Source organism: Colius striatus, chromosome 1, assembly GCF_028858725.1.
Source record: "Colius striatus isolate bColStr4 chromosome 1, bColStr4.1.hap1, whole genome shotgun sequence".
Classification (NCBI taxonomy): domain Eukaryota; kingdom Metazoa; phylum Chordata; class Aves; order Coliiformes; family Coliidae; genus Colius; species Colius striatus.
In genome coordinates this window covers 129,745,063-129,767,252 of record NC_084759.1, presented here as the reverse complement: position 1 = coordinate 129,767,252, position 22,190 = coordinate 129,745,063, and the positions used below count along the sequence as shown (strand labels likewise).

The following is a 22,190-nucleotide window of genomic DNA, read 5'->3' as shown; positions in this document are numbered from 1 at the left end:
ATTTAATCAACTAAGTTTTGATTGCACATTTTGCTTTCCAATTCTCACTACTGTTTAATTTTGCTTTTTTAAACTATTTTGGGGGATGAGAGTATATATTTTGAGATTTCAAGGTTTTGTTTCTTGATGTAAATGGTGATATTAGAAATACTGTAGTAGTAGCTACTTCTTCTGTATTTATGTATGCTTCTTCTGTATTTATGTATGTTTTCTGGAATGCATTTAATGGAACATTTTTCATCAAAGTTACTGTTCCTCACTCCAGTCATATGTCTAATTGTGCTTTATTTAATGTATTCTCAATTGTGACAGCTTTCTACTGCAGCACATATGTTATATAGCAATCAGTGAAATGTGAAACATTCACTATGATAAGCTTCTATAGGAAATGATACTTGATAACATGAGTTTTAGCTATTGATTTAACAGTATTCAGCCTGTCTGCCATTTTTATTCCATGTTTCTCTAAAGCTCTTGAATACGAAAAGATGATATTCACTTGAACAGGAAGAATGATTAAACACAAAGTACTTGTAATGAAAAAAGTTACATAGGTGAAAACTAAAACTAGACCTAAATTTACAGTTCAATTTCATAAGTCATTAAACACTGTTTTCTTTTTACAGGTTTCTCTTGGTGCTGATTTGTTTAATATTCAGTGTACTATCTACTATAGAGCATTATTCTGAACTTGCCACTGGAATCCTTTTCTGGATGGTAAGTGAATTTCTTTGGTAAAGACTCAATTCAGTTTGGCTAAATCTAAATTTCTTTAGGTAAATAAAGTACATAACTGTTAAAAATCCTCCTGTAAAGCATACTATCAAAACATTTAAAATATTACCTGCTTTCATTAAAGTATTGTCACTTTTTAAAGGAGATGATTATTTTCTAAATCTGTAAACTAAGATGGTACTTGGTGGCTTTACAGTTTTTATATACTTGCCCTTCATAAAGTATGAAACTGTACTCTAACTCTTGTGGACAACTGGTGTTCATTGGTCTTACGTAGTGTGTAAGAGGATATTCTGTAGGCAGGAATATATTTTTAAAACATATCTCTTTTCAGTCTTAAGGTAAAAAAAAGTCTAAGAACCACACTCTTCAAAAGTATCTGAATCTTTGGGGTAATTTGTCAGACTAGTATGCCAATATATATAACAATAAGGAAGATCTATCACATATTAAGTTTCGTACTTGTTATTTTGCAAAACCATAAAGACTGTGTGTCTTATTTGATATCCTTTTCTTGATATTAGGATCTTAAGTAGTAATTTAATGAACAGGTATTGGGATAGAAAAATCTACTCGCTTGGAGTTATATAAAGATATCTTATTGTTTTCACAGTAGCCAGCGAATAATTTTTTAATCACTGAATGGACTGGCTAATTTACAGTTGAATTGTATTTGAACTGTGTTACCAGTCCTGAGCTATAAAGTCCCTTAAAAATGTGAAATCACATCCAACAGCCATTTATAAACAGTTGCAACATGCATACAATAATTTCAAGTGTTTATTTGAAGTAGCTGGGAAATAAAAGTGCATATAATTTGCATAAATACTCTAGACAATGTTCTTTCTCTGTTCCCCCTGCTTTTCTTCACCTGTAAAGTGATAAGAATAAAAATGAAACATCCTTGATAAAATGGAGTAAATAACTTTTAAAGAGTTGCTCACAGTATTTTAGCCACTTTGATCCCCATGTGTGATAATCTCAGTATTCTTATAATTTCTTCTTGCTAAGTAGTGAATTTTAGTTTGATGGATTTTGGTTTTCCATCTGGTTTGAAAATATAATCAGTTATTTACTTGTTTTCCTACAGCTTAGACTACATTAGTATATGCAGTTTTTGTGTGCAATTTGCTAAACCACCACTAGGTTCCCTGAGTTATTTTTGTGTTTGGATTAATGTTAATCCTGTAACAAATGTTGTTTGGCTTTTAGGCTATATTGGGTGCCAAACAAAGTGCAGTATTCTACCTATCATATATACACTTCTCATACTCATTGAAGGTTGCAGAGTGATTATAGGTCACTATAACCACCACCTGAAACAGTAATACTGGCAAAGATTCAATACTTAGCTGATTATTTTTGTGTAGATTGTATGTACATGTGCAGACACATATTGCTGGACAAAAAATAACTAGATGAAGACAGTGGTGTGTCACATAGTACTCATGTAGCATTCCTAGCTATTTTTAAGTGATATTATCTGAAAATTGAATTATGCGTCATCAGGGGCAGTGCTGGAACTATTTCTTTGCCATATTGTGTCAAAATCTTACCCTGGAGGATACCTCTACTGAGTTTATTTTCCTTCCTGCTGTTTCCTGAGCTTTCTTCCTAGAAATGGCCATTACAGAGGACAGCTGTTCTGCTGTCTACTGTAGATCCGCTTGGCTAGAAGTCACTTTCCTTAAAACTGAGAGTCGTAGAGTTTGCTCTTAAATACATTCACTTCAATTATAACACTTGAAAGATTGCTTTTAGAGCTAATTAAAATAGCTCTTTTTCTGTTTGTTTCTGATAACTAAATGGTTAGACTCCTGCACTTCTCTCCACCTTTACCAGAAGAAATTTCAAACTGCATCTCTCATTTTACCCAGAAGATTACTAACTCTATAGAAGCCTGGGAACTAATTGCTCTCTTTACTCTGTAGGAGTTCATTACTCTGATCTACATCATAGCATGGTTGACTGTTCACATAACCAGACAAAGTTTATCTCACAAAAATATGAAAACACATGCTTAAGTATTCTGCCTACCATTCTTGAAAGTGTTTGAGAAACTGGAGACTGCCAGTATGATGAGAAGCAAAATTGGACCAAAGCACCTATTGGATCAAGTTCGAAATGAAATGAACTTGTTTCCTCTTCCTCTTCCTCTTCCTCTTCCTCTTCCTCTTCCTCTTCCTCTTCTCATTGAAGGAATCTGTAATTCTTTGTGTAGACCTGTTAGCCTGTCAGTAGCAAATAAATACTAGTATGTGATGCTTGTGGGGTTTTTCCCACTTCTGGAAAAACTACTTTCCATTATATGGAGGTACATTAACTTTTGAGAAGGATCAATTTCAAAAGGGGAGAGCAGCAGATGCCATCTACCTCGACTTTAGCAAGACTTTTCACACTGTCTCCCATAACATCCTCATCAGAAAGCTCAGAGAGTGTGGATTGGATGAGTGGATGATAAGGTGGATCAAGAGCTGACTGAATGACAGAGCCTAGAGGGTGGTGATCAATGGCACAGAATCGAGTTGGAGGCATGTGGCCAGTGGAGTTCCACAGGGGTCAGTTCTGGGGCCAGTCTTGTTCAACATCTTCATCAACAACCTGGATGAGGGGACAGAGTGTACCCTCAGCAAGTTTGCTGATGATACCAAACTGAGAGGACTGGCTGATTCCCCAGAGGCTGTGCTGCCATTCAGTGGGGTCTCGACCGGCTTGAGAGTTGGGCAGAGAGAAATCTCATGAGGTTCAACAAGGACAAGTGCAGAGTCCTGCATCTGAGGAGGAACAGCCTCATGCACCAGTACAGGCTGGGGATCGAACTGCTGAAGAGCAGCTCTGCAGACAGAGACCTGGGAATCCTGATTGATAATAATTTGAGTATGAGCCAGCAATGTGCCCTCGTGGCTAAGAAAGTCAGTGTCCTCCTGGGATGCATCAAGAAGAGTGTGGCCAGCAGGTGAGGGGAGATTTTCCCTCTACTCTGCCCTGGTAAGGCCTCACCTGGAGTCTAGTGTCCAGTTCTGGACCCCAGAGCTCAAGAGGGACAGGGAACTTCTGGAGAGAGTCCAGCGGAGCGCTACCAAGGTGATCAGGGGATCAGAGCATCTTTCTTATGAAGGAAGACTGTGGAATATGGGACTATTTAGTCTGGATAAGAGAAGACTCTTATCTTAAGATAAGAGATGGGGAAATCTCATTAATATTTACAAATATCTAAATAGTGGATGTCAGGAGTCTGGGGCATCACTTTTTCTATTGTATCTAGTGACAGGACAAGAAGTAATGGAAAGAAGCTGGAACACAAAAAGTAACATTTAAACATAAGACAAAACTATTTTACTGTGAGAGTGAGGGAGTAGTGGCACAGGCTGCCCAGGGAGGGTTTAGAGTCTCCTTCTCTGAAGGTCTTCAAAACCCACCTGGATGCATTCCTGTGTGACCTGATCTAGGTTGACCTGCTTCTGCAGGGTAGTTGGACTAGATGATCTCTACAGGTCCCTTCCAACCCCTATCTTTCTATGATTCTATGATATGGCACATAAGTAACAAAAGTAACTACAAGTGTATGATAAACTACTAAAGTCTTTTGTTTAAAGATTTATTTTTTTAACATTCTTAATACACCTGGATAGTGTAAGATAATTTTTTGTGAAGTGTGAAAACTACTACGATTCAGCCAAGCTATGTGAGAATAGGAAGGACAGAATACAATATCAAGAAGACCCTCCAAATCTGTGTTTGTAGTTTAAATGGAAAAATGGGTCTGAAGAAGCAGTTGATAGAATTTAAAGTAAAAAAAGCTCTAAACCCTTACTTTTCTCCCTCTGGCCCTCAAACAATGTCAGTGATGAAATCAGACCAGGTTGATCAGGACATTATCCTATCAGGTCTTGAATACCTCCCACAATGGAGACTGTGTAGTCTTTCAGGGCAACTTATCCCAATGTCAGACATCCCTCATGGTGAAGAAGGTTTTCCTTATACACAGCATAAACCTCCCATGGGTCAACTTTGGTTTGTTGTCTTTCATCCTTCTGCCATGATCTGTTTTCTTTCATCTTCCTTCTGTGCACTGCTGTTAAGAACCTGCTTCCATCTTCTCATCAACCTCCTTCTATATAAGGAGAGCCTTTTGAGACGTCACCCGTACATTCAATTCCCCAGGCTGAACAAATCCAGTTCCCTCAGCCTCTCCTCACAGGGCATATAGTACAACACCCTGACCACCTTCAGGGTTCTATGTGGAACTTGCTCCATTTTATCAAAATCTTTCTTGTGTTGGATAAAAACAGGTGCAGTATTCTAGTTGCAATCTAATGAGTGCTAAGTAAAGGGAGATAAGCTAACAACAGGAGAGCAAGTTTCATCACTTTCTTGCATTTGGAGGAGGTTGTCATTAAAGACCTGCTACCTATACTGAGTTATTTGACCCTTTAGAGCTGTCTCTCATGAGATCCCAGCTATCAGTTCCCTGCATAAGTGAAAGTTTGCTCCTCTTAAGTGTAGGGTCTATATTCCATTCAGCATCTTGAATTACATCATTTCTGGGATGCTAGATCCAAAGCATTGCCATCTCTTATTCCCAGCTAATTTTTCCTTTTATATCTGAACAGCAGATCCAATAGTGTTTCATTCTTAGTTGCCTAATTAATAGTAGTAAATCCTGAATTAAAGTCCAGGAAAGAACCAGGGTGTGATCCAGAAAATTTCTTGAATTGTTTAAAGCAGAATTTGTCTGCCTTTTTATCCTGATCATGTGGTATGTGACAAACTTCCACCATGTCACCTTAGGTGGCCTGTTGTCAGATCCTGATGTGCTGCGCTAAGTGCCAAGTATCTGACCTCTGGAAGAAGTCTGTCATGTCCTCATGCCTGATGTCTCTGTGTTTTTCTTCCAGTATCTCATGCCATAAATATTGAAACAGCTACTTTTAAAAGAAATTCTTCACCAGAATAAATAGGCAAAAATAAGCAGCATATTGAGCCAAAAGAGCAGTATGAGGGATGGCTATGGTCAGCTCTGGGACTATGGGCAGTAACTGGGACTGCTTTTCAGAATTTATTCTATTGTATACTACAGACAAATTTCTCAAATAATGCTGCCCAGGGTGGTGTTTTTGAATTTGAGATACAGCCTCCAAATTATCATGCCATTCCTGAGTACCAGCACGTGGGCAACCAGGGTGTATGGTATGTTCTGACAGTAACAATTTGAGGGTAGGAGAGGGAACGTGGCTTTGTTGACTATTTGTTGACTATTTGTGAACCACAGGGTAAAGTGTGTTCCCAACAGGTATATGAGCATCAGAATTTTGGAACTGGTTTAAAATGCCTTTTACAAAATGGATTAATACTTTTGGTAAAAACAAGGAAGAAAAAACCCACAAACTTAAAACCTTTTTTTTTTTTCCTGCTTAATTACTCTCTAGACACTTTTGACACTCATAGACATATTTGTCAGGGTTCACTTGCCTTTTTACAGCTTCCAAATTTAAATCAAGAATAATGATTATGGGATTTCCCACAGTCAATAAAATTCAGTTTCTCACTGATAGAATTCACTCCTAATTATTACTTGTGCTTATTTGCTATTTTCCCAATGATTTTCGTAAGTGTTCCTTAAATGTTTTATGACTGAGTGCAGAATAAATTTGTTATTCCTGCCTATCTACAGACCTGTATTTCCATGCATTTTTTTTCCTGTCAGGAAGCTGGTTCTTGTAGAGTGTCCATTTGGCCAGGCAAAACCTGGCAGTTGTCTTTTTGTTCCATCATCCCTACCTGTTGCTTGTTATTCCTTTTTCTAACATTGAATCCTTTCAAAACGTATATTCTAAGAAATCAAGACAACAGGCATTGTATTATTTCTTTAAGTGGAAACTCCACCTGATTGAAGTAATTTTGTGCTTCAATTCTTCACTGCTATATTTATAGATGGTTTAATAATAAATAATTAAAATAAATTAGTCTTTAAATACTAGAGTTGGTTTTAATCCACTTGTTCTTAATGTAAATATATTCACTTTTATCATAACCTTGGATTCCTGTTGTGGGTCAGCTCTATTTTTGTTGACCATATTTCCCAGAGTTCTAACTGTTGTACTTCTTTTTACCTTCACTTGTTGAAACTTGCCCTGCAAGTTCAACAGATCACTCAAATCAGTGCTGATTGCTCATGATGTCTTTCATTACAAAATTACGATTACTTAAAAGTTATTTTTTCCTTTTAATATTTTGTCCTGGTTTAGGCCCATCAGGGAACAAAGAGCACGATTAGCCTCAGAGCTAATTAGGGCTCAGAGCTTAATTGCTGCTTAAGGTTCAGGATAAAACAGACCAGGCCATTCGGTTTGGGGAAGAAAATAGAAAAATAATTTAATGCAACATCAACTAAAACATGCCTCCCAAAACCCAAAACATAACCAAAATGAAACAACACAGAGTAATACATCAATGAAGAGTCCAACCAGCCTTTTTAAGAACACCTTCTTGCCACACCTCCCCTCTTCCCGGGCTCAGAGCCCTGATCCCGGGGTTTTTACCTTGTCCCCCCCGAACGGTTCGGGAGGACAGGCAGTGTTTCAGTTAGTCTGTTCCCAATAGCTTCTGCCGTTTGTCCCTCCTCAGGACGGGTGAACTCCACACCAGTCCTCCCTGCAAGTCTGTGGGGTAACTCACACGCATGGCAGTCCTGCACGGGCTGCTCCGACGCGCACCCATTCCAAAGGCTGCAGCTCCTCTCTGCCTCTCATGTGGGGCTGCTCTGTGACGTACGGGCTCTCCAACACGGCCTGGGCCATGACCGTCTCCCCACACAGTCCCTCGCCCGTCCGGGCTCACTCACACTGAGCTGCTGGTAACTCTCGGTCCTGCCATGGATCTCCATAGGTTGCAGGGGCACAGCTTGTATTCTCGCCACGGCTTGCAGAGGGGTCTCTGGTCTACTGCTTCTCCTTCCTTCCTCCTTCTCTGGCTGAAGGGTCCGCGTGATCGCCTCCATCTTGTATCACTCTTACACCTCCTGCCTCGCATTTCAAATTCCCGTCCCCTAAATAGTGATGACAGATGCGCCAGATTGGCCCAGCCGGGCCGGAGGTGGGTGTGAACCCAGGAGCCGGGGGAGAGTCCGCAAACTCTTTACCGGGTCTTCACTGCAACCCGCTTCCCCTGTTATTAAGCCAAAAGCTGCTCCTTGCTAAACCAGAACATATTTGTAACTTGTATGTAGGTCTTCCATATGTAATCCTTGTTCTAAACATGATCCTCTAAAATCTTATTTAGTGTTTAAAACTATGTTGTTTCTTCAGTCACTTTTTTTAAGATATCATCAGACTTACATGGACGGGCCTACTTCCTGATGTATCAAGCTTTTTTTCAGGTGTGTGTGCATATTAGACAACAAATTTATATATTTTCACTAATTAGTATTGTTGGATGGTTAAGAGCACAGACTGTCTTGAGTTATTCTCAAAGAATTTCTGATGTATTAACACAGACTGTTTTGCATGACCATAGGCAAGCCTTGAAGTTGTGTAAGTGCAAAATAACAGTGTCTAAGTGACTGGGATAAAAAATTAAAAGGGTCTTTAGGAGTGTTTTTAATTTGAGTTATTGTTCTATTTTAAAAGTTTATGCCAGAAATGGAAAAAAAAAAAATCTTGTTTCCAGCAAACCGCATATGCTTATATCAAATTATTTTTTCAAACTTTCTTCATTATATCATTTTTAGGTAACATTTTATCCTTCCACTTTGTCCCAAATTTTAATTCTCTAAGATATACAGTTATAATTTTATCTTACTCTTAGATGTTTCTGTTGAAAGAATGTTTCTAAATAGCAGCCAAGGCCTTTTGTATAGGCTTTTCCCTATACATCAGCAGGCTTTAATGTTTTCTTAATGATCTAGTAGCTTGTGTGTCAGTTTTGGTTTGCAAATGGCATCTAGATCTTTAAGGATATGACATTAAAAAATAAACTATGAAGTGGGGCAGGTGTAATTCCTCCTTTGAGGATTAATCTGATTGAGTGTTTTCATGGTTAGAGGTCATATATTTTTCTACCAGGAGAGGTCACCATAGTAGTTTACAAAGGACAAATTTTTATTTTTATTGTAAAAGACCTTGCAAAAGTCAGTTTCTTAGCTCATGGGATTAATTCCACTAATTGTACTGTTCTAGAAGTAAGAAGAAATTTTATTTTTAACTTAGACAAGATGTTTTTACAAAACTATAACAGAACACAATAAATTATCAATTTGTATAATGATAATTTTGTAGATGAAAGTGGAATTTTTCACTGTTTTAATATCTTGAAGATAATTATTTTCCTAAAAATAAGACTATTCTTGACTTAGAGAAAAAATGTTTTTACCAAAATACAACCACGTTAATTTAATTTCTACTTGTATGCCATGATGTATTTAATGTTGTGGTTGTTGCAATTGGAATGAAGGAAGGATAGGAAATACTGTTTATCTTAATGCACTTTCCTATTCAAAGCACGTAATCGAGATATGAAATCAGTGCAACATTTTCAGGGTATGTGGTACTAGCAAAACTGTGTAGGAATTGACATACTGTATTGGACCAAAAGCTTTGTTATTTCAGTGTTGTATCTCTGAGAGTGGTCTGTTTTCAATGCAAAAAAACCCCAAACTATAATCTATTAAAATAGGTAAAGCACTTATGAGTTATTTCTTTTGCTTTCACTAGGAGTCACTACATTCTAGTCATATTATTCTGATGAGTGGCCTGCTAACTGTAATTTTTTCAGGCTTATGGTATAGAATTATAATGGATGTGTGCTGTCCTAGAAGCTTTCTGCAGCAGAGATGCAAACAAGGTGGATAGTCTTAGCGTTCCAGCTGCAAATAACTTCCTTATTTCAGCAACGCTGGATCCCAGGTCCTGTGGTACCTCTTCCTCTGGGTGACAAACTTCACACACCTGGTTTCCTCCGATGTGTTTCTTTGCTGTAAAAAGCAATAGCATGTCTTCCAAACATGTTAATACATGTAATTCATGCTGGTACAATACCCTTAAAGAGTCTGTTTGCAGGGTCCTCACTTCTCGCCTCTATTGTGGACCATCACTGGCCTCTCACATTGCTTGGTTGCTAGCAATCACCATTCAGTGACTACATTTAGCATGTAGTTTTTATTAACATTTGTGTGTTTATTAATCCTGTTGGAGAAAAGGTTCAGATGTAAGATTAGGAGCTCCCACATCAGTTGCTACTTAAACTTTTCAGAACAGATGTTTATACTGTGGCTGTATTTAGGAGTCAGGATTTATGGAGAGAATATAATGAAAAAGTTCTAGGGTGGAGATGAGTCACATTGTTCTATATCTTTCCTGAAGTCACTGCTCAGTTTTGGTTTTATATAATGATTTCTTCTGCATCATATGCCATCAACATATCCTCCTGGTGTACATATAGGCTAGGCTTCTTAAAGTATCCAACCTTCAGAGTAGGAATTGTATTTTGGCTTATTAAAGCCAGCTGAGGCACATGTGTGTTTGACTGTTCTGTTTGTGAACTGGACCTCAAAGTGGCTTTTTTTTGAAAGTAATGAGTTGATGACATGATTGTGTGTTTTTAAAAACAGGTCCACTCTTCCTTGCTTCACTAGAGGGGCTCTCCCATTCCTTTATTTTTCTCTCTGATTTTGTGCCTTCTCCCATTTAAGCTGCGTAGTCATGTCATAAAGTGCTGTGTTATCTTTAATCTATTAGCAGAGTAGGAACAATACTGCATGGTATATAAGCTTAATTTAGTCTTCTCCATGATTTATGATGAAGCATTTTAAGAACTCTGAGAGCATTTTCTCCATCCTATCAAAGCAATCAGTGTTAGAATGCAAAAATGGTGTAATTTTTACCCAGTTCCAGTTTTTGTGCCAATTTGTAACTGTATATCTGTGCCTTGCTATGTAGCATTGGCACTTAAGGTCTTCTCCTGGTCTCTTTAATAAAGCATGTATGTTAATACATGTATTGCTATTACATGAAGTTCAAAGGTGCTCTGCTGGCTGTCCTCACCAAATTATTTCTTACAGATAATAACGGATTGCTTACAGATTACAACATGCAGACTGGGTCCTATAACAGTTAGTGATATTTTGTGATATTAATGTATTGTAAACTGCCTGCGTAACAGTAGGTGTTGATGTGTCCTGTACTTTAATGGCACTGACAGGTAAATTACACAATTTTATTTATACTATGAAAGAGCCAAAAACATTAGTGTGGAATATACCACATGACTCAAAAGCCATTGCTCTATTTTATTCCTTGTAAATCTATGAGAGAGAAAGCAAGAGTGAGAATCCCTGTCTTGTTGGTCTGTGGGAAGATTGAAAAATAGATCATGAATATTCTATTATTAAAATATCTAATATTATTAAAATAGATAGTAACTATTTTCCAATACATTAAAACATATATTAAGAAAAATATTGAGTACACAAATCTTTCAATACATTCCACAAGTTTAAGCTCTGTTATCTTACTGAGTTGCCATAGTCTTTTTGGAATCAAACATAACCATCAAATTTCTCAATGTGAATTATAATGTAATTATTCTTATGGGTTATATTACCTTGTGGGGTGCCCTAATGCAGCACAGAACATGTTGTGCTGGACAATTGCTGTGTGCCTTTCAACTATCTGAAATAGAAATCATTGTGCAGTAGGTATGGCTCAGACAAATTAGCAAAAGGACAACTCAGAATGCCTTTAGTCAAATTTTATGTACTTACTCTAGCTCTATAGAGTTTTCTGTGCAAAATGGTTTCAGAATGTGCCACAAGAGACTAGACAAATATTTCTTACTTGGGAGTGAGAGGAAGCCGGAGAGGTAAATATGAGATTTTTCCAATTTCTCTTCTCCAATTTTTGAGACCTTCCCAAAGGAAAAGGTTAAGATATATGGATATCATTATTTATAATTTGGAAGTGGATATTCATATTGGGTAGATTCCACTTCAAGAGCAAAGCTAAACCCTTTCCCTCCTAGCAGAGATGGTCCCATCAGGTCAGTCTTCAAGACATGCTGTCAGAGAACTGGAAGGCTCCTATGGGGTATTGGTGCATCTATAGAGGAATAAAGAACCTCAGGCACAACCAAATGTTGAAAAACTGAAAGATAAAGGTACTCCTGGTTTGAAATCAGCAATTTTGGCATATTTGTCAGACATACATTGAAGTATTTAAAAAATAAATGTTAAATAAATCCGTTTGTATTCAAATAACAGAATTTTAAATATTTAAGTGCATTGGTTTCATCTAAGAGATGTAAATTTGAATAAACTAATGATACTCTAGGACACTTAGTAGCATTTGACATCTTCTTTATATTGAATACTGTGTTTTCACATATGATGTCTGTCATCTTTATAAGAGCAAGTATGATGGTAGGAAATAAGTATCAGTAAGTTTTCATAGCATTTGAGTAACTTTTAAGCTAAAGAGGTCACTAAATCGACATTTTCAACTCTAAGAACTGGAAAAACTTGAAGACAGGTTATCAGATTAAATTTTGGACACAAGTACACGTGTGCAAACATTTGGACTATTAAACCTTTATGCCTGCTTCTGAGACTTCATTGTTTTGAACTGCTTTCCTTGATTGAATCTTCGTGAGCACACACTATTCATTTAGCCATCCCACTTCCTCCTTTTACCCGAGCACCTAAATATTCCAATAAAAAAAGTGAAGAGAGCCTTGTGTGTGCTCTCCACCTAAAACACAGCTGCAGCTGAGAAAATAGTTGTCTTTTTCATGTGTGCACTTTAATCACTCCAGCTGAACTCCTTCCCTTCTCTTGCTTCCCCTGTGCAGTTATCCAGAACTGTACTGGAACATATTGTAAATTCCAGGCTATATGTTTCACTTACACACTCCATATAAAAAGTTCATTTTCTGTGTTAAGGTGGGCAATTTTTTTATTTGGTCATCAATGACATTCTTGGGTAAAAGTTGATGGATTTTCCACAGGAGTTTCTTATTTGACTGATTGAATTAGATAAAGTTATTTAAAGACATATTTCCCTTTAAGCTTATTTTTTTCATATTTTTAATAAGGTTAATAAAATGTAATTATACTAAGAACAACATAAACTCAATTATGTATTATTTTATGATTTATTTTGTGTACATGTAGAGTGTAGACTTATGCGATGGCTAGAATTAAGAAAAAGAAACAAAATACAGCAATGAAATGAGTTTATGGGCTTCCACCTGACAGAACAAAGAATATTGTAGGTGTGTCTTTTGGCAATAAGCACAGAATAATGGATCACTATTGACTTTAGCAGAGACGTTGTATAGTCCAGTTTAAAAACTTTAATTATGTTATATGTCAGTTCTTTACAGTGGATAGGCAGTTACTTCATGTTAAATGCTTTTGCTAGTATTACTGTGGCAATGTGAGTTGGCAAGAGAATCCTTTACCACTAACAAAACAGGAAGAGATTAACAGGTGAGTGTGAAGAATGAAGTCTGAACTGTTGCTTCCTTACTCTGTACTTCACTTCCTGGAAGATAACTTGAGTCATAGTGCTGCCTAAAGACCATCTCCACTGGTACATTTGTCAATTCAGAATGCCTCTGGAGCAAGTTCAGTGCCCCATATAAAGGATGGTGTTCTGTGTTCTTCCACGCCTGTCTCAAAATACTTCAATGGTTCACAGCAAATGCTCTGGCAGTTTATGGCATCCATTCTCTTCAAAGGATATGCGACTTTGCTTTCCCTTTCTTTTGTCGCAGGAGTTCAGAGAAAGATTGCTGAGAAAAATGGGAAGGTGACACTCAAAGCCAATTGCTAGATAGAGCAGCCAAGGATATTTATTAGCTTTATTTTGACAAACTCTGATGTGGCTGTTAACTTTTTGAAGTAATGATTTCTTCCTCCCTGTTATTTTTGGTTTCATTAGAGTTCATCCCTGCCTTTCTGTTGATGTCAAATGACTTTCCAGGTTTATGAAATCTGGTGAGAATGCTTCACCATATATTTCTTCTTTCAGTCCTTGCAGGGAAGGAGAAAAACACTGCTAGGAGCCTAAATAAAAAAGTTTCGTGGAATCTTTGTGAATGTAGTTCTATTTTGAAAGCAAGGATTCTGGGAAATTTTATAAATCTGCGAAAGATCTCCAACTGACATACAGATGGATGTCAATCATCAGGAGCATATTTGGCATACTATTTAATTTGCAGGTTTTTGTGCAGATTTTTTCTGTTTCATGTTTTGTCCAGAAAGACTCTTCACTATATTTTGTTGCCGTTTGAGCAAGAACAAGCATGTTTTCTGACTTTACAGAAATTGCTATGTTTTGTTGGTTTTTTTTCCTTAATAGAAGGTAAATGTGGGGCAATAAATTTAAGGTTCTGAAAAGTGTTTATGTGTCTACTAGGAAAAGGAGGCAGGTAAGGAGTTTTTTAAAGGTGACTTTATTGAGGTGAAGCTTGATCAGCCTTGACAGCCCTGGAAATGAATGCCTTCTATCTTTCATTAGAAGCATATACAGCAGTGTAAGTAAATCTTCCTTGTGGGTTTTTTTTTGTTGTTGTTGATTTTGGTGCTTGGTTGTGGGGTTTTTTTTTTTTTTTTTTTTTTTTTGTAGTGGGAACACCTATAGATGGGCTGTTTGTCCAGTTTCTACGTTCTTTTGGTCCTTGACTATTTCAGTCTGCCAACAAATGTGTTAATTGCTGTGGTTTTGGTAATGTGAACCCTTGTCCATGACAAAATGAACTGTGACTGGTAATTAATTCCAAATTTATCGAACATATAGGCTCCTCGTTCCTCTTCCTTCCCATCAACAACATATTTTTCCTTTCCATAACTGTGTAACCTTATTGACTTCAGCAGGTTTTCCTGGACATAACCAAGATGGGTTCTTGTTGGCAGCTGGAATAAAATCATAGGTTCTGAAATTTTCCTTGAGAATAAAATATCCTCAGGCCAGATATAGTTTTAATTTTAGCTTTTAAAAATACCCCTAGATGAACATCAAGGAATAACCTAAGTTTAAGAATATTTTTGTTCCTCAGCACTTATCTGATTGTCTGCTTTTTGCACCTTTTTTTTACCTAACTGACCCAGTGATTCTAACATGCAGATTCTGTAGAAATGACTCTTCCATTGCAATAGGTGTTGCTTGTTAAGACAAACATTGAATAAACTGCCACTGAGTGGGAGAAGCATGTTCTTGATGCAGCTGCCTGGCATGTTTGTTCTTATTTGAATTACTATGGATATCTTCCATTTTCAAAGGGAAAGTTACCAACAATGTCAACAAAAACACATAAGCTATGCTTTCTATTGTGTCTTTTCCTCTAAGACTGTGAACACGTACTTCTGAGGTGTAGCTCAACCATTTTAGTCTGCAGATAAGGACTTGAAACTTTTTGCTTCAGAAGTGTTTTTGTAGTTCAAGCATCTATACTAACTTTCCACCTAATTACAGAAATTAAGTGCTTGTGACTTCATAGTTTATTGCAAAACTTCAATGCTATTCCTCCAGCAGGTCTTTTAAGTTCATGTAGACAGTGTTCGCCTTCCTTTGCTGGGAAATGAGATCCTTAATAAGAGACATGGAAACAAATGCTACCGACTGATGATATCAGAAACCCACAAAAATTACACATGATTTACTGAGAAAGCATTTCTCAAGATTCCTGAAATGCAAGAATTATTTTCCTTTGAATATTGTTCTTGATTTCAGCTTTGACTGTTATATTTGAATAAATGTTTGCATTTAGGTTTCATATAGAGCACAAACTTAGAAGTATTACTAGTAGAAGCTCTAGGTAATACATTAATTTTTAAAAAAATCAAACTTGTGAGCTAATTTGCTGTGTATTTTTTTTCATGCTTCTGCCTTGAAACTGTACTGTAAAATTTCTTCGGATTCTACTAATCCTTGGTTTTAGTCAGGCTGAAAGTAACATGAAAACAGAGGAAGACTGTGCATAACTTTCTTGGTTCTCATTCCAGGCAAAACAAGGAAGTACAAGTGAATACAAGAATGTTAACCTAATGATGTTAAAAATCTAAATTGATGTGAAGTTTTGTATATTAGTGTAGTTTTCTTATGTGTTTTTCAGCTTTGAAACATTTTAGTTTATTTTCAACCATTTAGAATGTCAGTTTTAAAGTCATGTTGGTATTATTATTCAGTGACAATTGTAATTTAAGTATGTTCACTCTTTAGGTGCTTTAGAATTCCCCTGATGCAAACAGCAAGCATGTTTAAGTTAAAATACAAATATTTTCCTAAAGCTGTAATTTATGTAGTAGGTGTTTGATTTATTGGATATAGTTTGGATTGGAACAAAGCCTAGAAGCTGTATTTTGGTTGTGCTGGCATATTGCAATGTCAGAGGAAAACAAGGATAGAAGGAACAAAGATATCAACAAACCTGCCCATGTTGTGATCTTTGTTAATCTGTTTTGTTCAGAAGTATCTCAATGTATACTCACTGTTATGTGTGAGTGCTTTACAATGGAATGCTATAGAGGGAAACAACATTAAAATCTAGATCATTCACTTATGTTTTATGTTGTATACATACTGCTTCCCTCAGTTGCTGAGGTGAGCAGCTTCAATACCAGTATGACCTTCAGGAAGTGGTCTAGAGTGATGCCTGAAGGCTGTCCTGAACCTCAGTGGCAGCCGAGAGACTCACCAGGAATGTACAGCTCACACAACAGCAGCTGATGAGATCTGGGAGGGGATGAGCCCCATATCCCCTAAACAAACTCTTAGGGAGTGCTAGTGACCAGGGTGGACAAGCAAGGCACCCAGAGGTAAGGCACTGTAGCTCTGCTGGCTCAACTGGGGAGCAATGGTATCCACCTGGCACAAAGCCACATCTTTTCTAAACTCTAACTTCTCTAAATGACTATCATACCTTTCAAGACAGAGCTCTGGTGCGAAAGAACATGTTGCCATCCAAGTGTCAGGCTGCAACATGTGCTTAACATGCAGATCATACTCACTTCTTAAGGAAGTCTGCTGCCTCCCTGGAGCTCAGGTTAAAGGTGGAAGTACCTCCTACCTTGATATAGTCCTCAGATTATTATTCATTGTTCATTTTTTTCAGGTAGGCAACAATGAAGTTGAGGCCAATCAAATGAGACTTCAGGGCCTTGGGATGACTCGTTGAGACATCAGGAGCACTCTCCTGATAGAAGATAGAAAAACATTCTCTTCTATCTTTCCAGTTGCAGTAAATGATGAGGGAAGAAACAAGACCTAGCAGATAAATACCTGTCTCTGAGCCTGGTGTCACTGTCAAAATTTTGGAACACAACTGTGTCAAATGGAGAAAAGGAGTTAGCAGGGTTCATCAAAAGAGCTTTAAACTAGATTTAAAGGGAGAAAGCAAGTCAACTAAAAGCAGACTTGCTAGAGATAAGCCTGGTGGTGGCATGCTGATGTTTGCAAGGACAGTGTGCTAGTGAGGTCCATCAGTTTGTTTCACAATATCCTGTGTACACTAGAGCACACGTGAAATGTCTCTGCATAAACGTATGCAGCATGAGATATAAACAAGAAGAATTAGAAGCTTTGACCTAGTGCTGGAGCTATGACATCATTACCATAAGCACAACCTGGTGAGATGTGTCCTGTTACTGTGGTGCCTTGATGGATGGGATCTTAAGGAGGGATAGATAGGGTAGGTGAGGTTTGGAGGTGGTGCTGCATGTAAAGGAAGGGTTGGATTGTATGGTGCTTATGGTTGGCACTGACATCGTTAAGAGTCTCTGGGTAAGGATGAAGGTGAAAGCAAAGAAAAAAATGTTTTTGTAGAAGTCTGCTGTCAACAACACATCCAGGATTATGACACTGATAAATTATTCTACAAGGAATTAAGAGATATCTCTAGATGAGCTGTCCTTGTCCTTATGGGTGATTTTACATTCCTAGTGAACTGGGAATATCATACAGAGGACACAAACAGGTCCAGGAAAATTCTGAACCACAATGAAGATAACAGATTCAAGTAGCTGATTAGGGAAGGTTCCCACCTAGATTTGTTGTTTGTAAGGAGAGAGGGATTTGTGGATAAAGTGATGATTGGTGGTTGTCTTGGACACAGTGACCACAAAGTAGCTGAGTTGCAAAAACAGAAGACAGAAGACTAACTGGCAGTAAAACTTGGTCCTGGATATGGGGAGAGCGGTTTTCAGACTGCTGAAGGAAAATTAGTAAAGTTGTCTGTGAATATGCTTTTGAAGGTTGTCTTGGTTTAGGCCCATCAGGGAACAAAAGACCACGATTAGCCTCAAGTACCAAAAACCTGAGGATTGTCAAAGGATAGGGAGAGCTTAATTGCTGCTTAAGGTGCAGGACAAAACAGACCAGGCTATTCAGCTTGGGGAAGAAAACAGAAAATAATTTAATGCAACACCAACTAAAGCATAACTGTAAAATCCCAAAACATAACCAAAATAAAACAAGAGTGGTACAATGATAAAGAGTCCGACCAGCCTTTTAAGACCACCCTCTCCCAACTCCTCCCTTTTTCCTGGGCTCAGAGCCCTGATCCCCATGTCTTTACCTCCTCCTCCCTTGAATGGCTCAGGGGGGCAGGGAATGGGGGTTTCAGTCAGTCTATTCCTGATAGCTTCTGCAGTTTGTCTCTCCTCAGTGCAGATTGGCTCTGCACCAGTCCTCCCTGAACCTCCATGGGGTACCTCACGCACATTGCAGCCCTGCATGGGCTGCTCCAACGTGCATTCATCCAAAAGGCTGCAGCTCCTCTCTGCCTCTCGTGTGGGGTTGCTCTGCGGCGTGCAGGCTCTCCAACACGGCCTGGGCCATGGCCGCCTCCTCACACAGTCTCTCACCCATCCAAGTGCACTCACACAGAGCTGCTGGAGGCTCTCGGTCCTGCCATTGCCCTCCATAGGTTGCAGGGGTACAGCCTGCACTCTTGCCACGGCTTGCAGAGGGGTCTCTGGCTGGTGCTCCTCTTTCCTTCCTTCCTTCTCTGACTGTGGGGTCCACGTGGTCACTTCCATCTTGTACCGCTCTTACACCTTCTGCAAACACTTCAAATTCCTGTCCCTAAATAGTGATGACAGAGATGTCAGATTGGCCCAGCCAGATCTGAACCCGGGAGCTGGGGGAGAGTCCAAGAACTTTTTACCAGGTGTTCATTGCAGCCTCTTCCCCCTGTTACCAAGCAAAAACAGCTCCTTGCTAAACCATGACAAAGGTATTGGCAGATATGGATACTGGTCACACTTTAGATCCATCTCTTAAGAGCAATTCCAAAGTGTTATAAGTCAAGCAAGCAGGGCAGGAGACTGTCTTTACTGAGCAGTGATCTTCTACATCTTAGGCAAAAAAAAAAATTGTATGGACATTGGAAGCAAGGACCAGAAACATGGGATGACTACAGAGATGCTGTTTGCTGTGACACGGAGAAAATTTGTGTGTCCAAAGCTTGATTAGAGTTCAAGATGACTAGCACTGTGAATGACAATAAAAAGGACTTTTAAAATCTGTTGATAGAAAAGGAGAATCAGAGATAGTGTTGGACCTTTGCTCAATGAGATTGGTCAGCTCAAAAATAGAGACATAGGCAAAGTGAAGACACTTAATGCCTTCCTCCCCTCTGTCTTCAGTGCCAATGATGGGCTCTGGGATTCCTAGAGCCCTGTGCTGGAAGACTGAGACAGGGTGATGATAAATCCCAGCTGATCTTGAACTTGTTTGAGACTTACTGCCCCAGCTGGATGTACATAAGTCTATGGGGCCTGATAGGACTCATCATGGGGTACAGAAAAAGCTGGCCAATGTCATGGGACCTCTCTCCATTATTTTTCAATGATCTTGAGTGTCACAATCAACTGGAAGCTTGCAAATGTCCTAATTTTCAAAAAGAAAAGTTAAGAAGGAAGACTTTGGTAATTACAGGCCTCTCAGTCTCACTTCAACGCCTGGTAAAATTATAGAGAAGGTTATTCTGGGAGTTGTCAAAAAACACTTCAGAGGAAACACAGTCATTAGTTATAGCTAGCACAGAAAACAAAGTCCTGCTTAATCAGCTTACTTTCTTTTTTATCATAAGGTCACTCATATCTGACAAAGGCAAGTCAGTGGAGGTAGTGTTTTTTGATTTTAGCAAAGCATTTAATACTGTCTATCACAGTAAAGTTCTGATCAAAACGTCCAGCATGCATATAGATAAATCTATAATATGTTACCCAAGCAATTGGCAGATAGGTTGAGCATGAAGGGTCATAGTAAATAAGATTGCACCAATTTTAGGGTGATCTTTAATGTTTTTGTAAATGATGTGGGTGCAGGAATTGAATGTACATTAAGTTCAACAATGATACTAAACTAGTAGGAACTGTAGACTCCATCAAGGGTAGAGAGGCCTTACAGAGATATCTGAATAGACTAGAGAGCTGGGCAATCACCAACTATATGAAATTTAATAAAAGCAAGTGCTGGATTCGCCACCTGGGGAAATGACAGGTTGGAGAGACACTTTGAGGACCTGGGAGTTTGATGGCAAGTTGAATATGAGTCAACAGTGTGTTCTGGCAACCAAAAGGTCCAATCGTGTCCTGGGGCACATCAAGCACAGTATAGATGGCCTGTAGAGGGAGGTGATTGTCTGATTGTACACTGCCCTGGTGCAGCCTTATCTCAAGTAGTTTAGGACATTTCAGTATAGGAAGGACATCATACTGTTATCCAGTGTATCCAGAGGAAGACGATCAAGATGGTGAAAGGCCTTGAGGGTGAGATTTATGAGGAACATCTGAGAGCATTTAGTTTGTTCAACTTGGAAAAATGAAGGCTAAGGTGTAGCATTGTTGCTGTCTACAAGTTCCTCGAGAGAGAGAGGGAGCAGAGAAGGAGGTGCTGATCTCTCTCTCTGATGAGCAGCAACAGGACATGAGGAAATGGAATGAAGCTGCATCAGGGAAAATTCAGATTGGACGTTAGGAAAAGGTTCTTCACTGAGATGGTGATCGGTCACCGGAATGGGCCCCAAGGGAGCACCAAGTTTGACAGAGTTCTGGGAGTGTCTGGATAGTACCAGACACTGACACTGTTTAGACAATGCTCTTTGTCATATGGTTTGGCTTGAGGTAGTCCCGTGATAAGAAATGAGTTGGACTTGATGACCATTACAAGTCTCTTCCACCTTGAGATATTCTATGGTTCTATTTTGAATATACAAAAATTTATGTTACACTTTCAGTCTGTTAGTTTTACGTTTTATATGCTTATAGCCTCCCTCCATTTGTTATTTTTTAAAAAAATAAGTTCTGGAAAGAAATGAAAGAAGAAAATATTTTGTTTTTCCCCATAATATACTCACACAATGGAGCTTAAACCATCCTTTTATGCCTGCAAATCACATTCAGGAGTAGATAGTATCTCCCTTTTATTTACTGCTTGGCATAGTTACCATCCTTTTTATTTCATCTTTCATCTCAGCAATATTATTTATATTAGTCATAGGAATAAGTTAGATGTGCAAACTGTAGTCTTTGCTTTAATGAAAAAAAACTGATATCTTGTCCTTTTAATTCCGATAGGAAATAGTCCTGGTTGTGTTTTTTGGTGCTGAATATGCGGTCCGATTGTGGTCTGCAGGCTGCAGGAGTAAGTATGTTGGCTTCCAGGGAAGAATACGGTTTGCCAGAAAGCCAATATCAATTATCGGTAAGATTTAAACTTTTTTCTTTCCTTAGCTTTGCTGTTGTCTTAAAGACATCAGTTATTGCAGAGATAGTATTATAATTCTGAACTGCCTCTGTCACTCAAACATTTATCTGCTTTGTGAACCTATACAATTATTTCTTCTTTTTTGTTGCTAGAAATGAACATCTAAAATATGTCTATGAGACACAAGCAGACATCATCTTAAGAAAGGCAAAACAGAAAAGGGAAGAAATCTTTACTATGACTACTTGTGTAATTGGAGAAAATTGACAAGATTTTGAACACAAAATCCTTCCTTAGGTCTACCATAGAAAGCAAACACAAAGGTGAATAGAAATTGAGAAAAGTATGGAAATATGCGAACTATAACTCAGGAAATATTCTGCTGGGTGGCACTGAAGTTATTTTTAGGTGGTTTGAGGGACTATTGTGAGTAGCACCTCTAGAGTGGGAGAGAGTTTAGGAGGAGAGTTGACTAATAGAAACTGTAGAACAGTGAGAAGTGAATGAAAGGTGATGTTTGGACAAAACTGTAGAGGGCTATAAAATCAGTATTTCTGTTTTAAGCCTGTGAATTTATATAGACTCCAGTAGAGCTGTGAATTTTGAATTACTCAAACACTAATTCATTATGTTTTAAATAGACTAAAGTGAGAGAGGTGAAAAAGGGAGAAAAAAATGAGCTGACATTTCCTTAACTATCTGTGACTTTATGAAAATCGATGCAAAAACCCACGAAACAACACATTTTAT

At 38.2% G+C, this 22,190-nt stretch overlaps 1 protein-coding gene across 3 annotated transcripts in view; it reads left to right on the top strand.

Annotated features, from left to right (window-relative positions):
* LOC104563132 (potassium voltage-gated channel subfamily KQT member 1) overlaps nt 1-22,190 on the top strand; it is a 505,426-nt gene that overhangs the window by 31,595 nt on the left and 451,641 nt on the right. For all 3 annotated transcript variants that reach the window (XM_061988799.1, XM_061988797.1, XM_061988798.1), the window contains exons 3-4: nt 627-717; nt 21,311-21,437. In XM_061988799.1, coding sequence (XP_061844783.1) covers nt 627-717; nt 21,311-21,437 — 218 coding nt within the window. The remainder of the gene's footprint in view (nt 1-626; nt 718-21,310; nt 21,438-22,190) is intronic.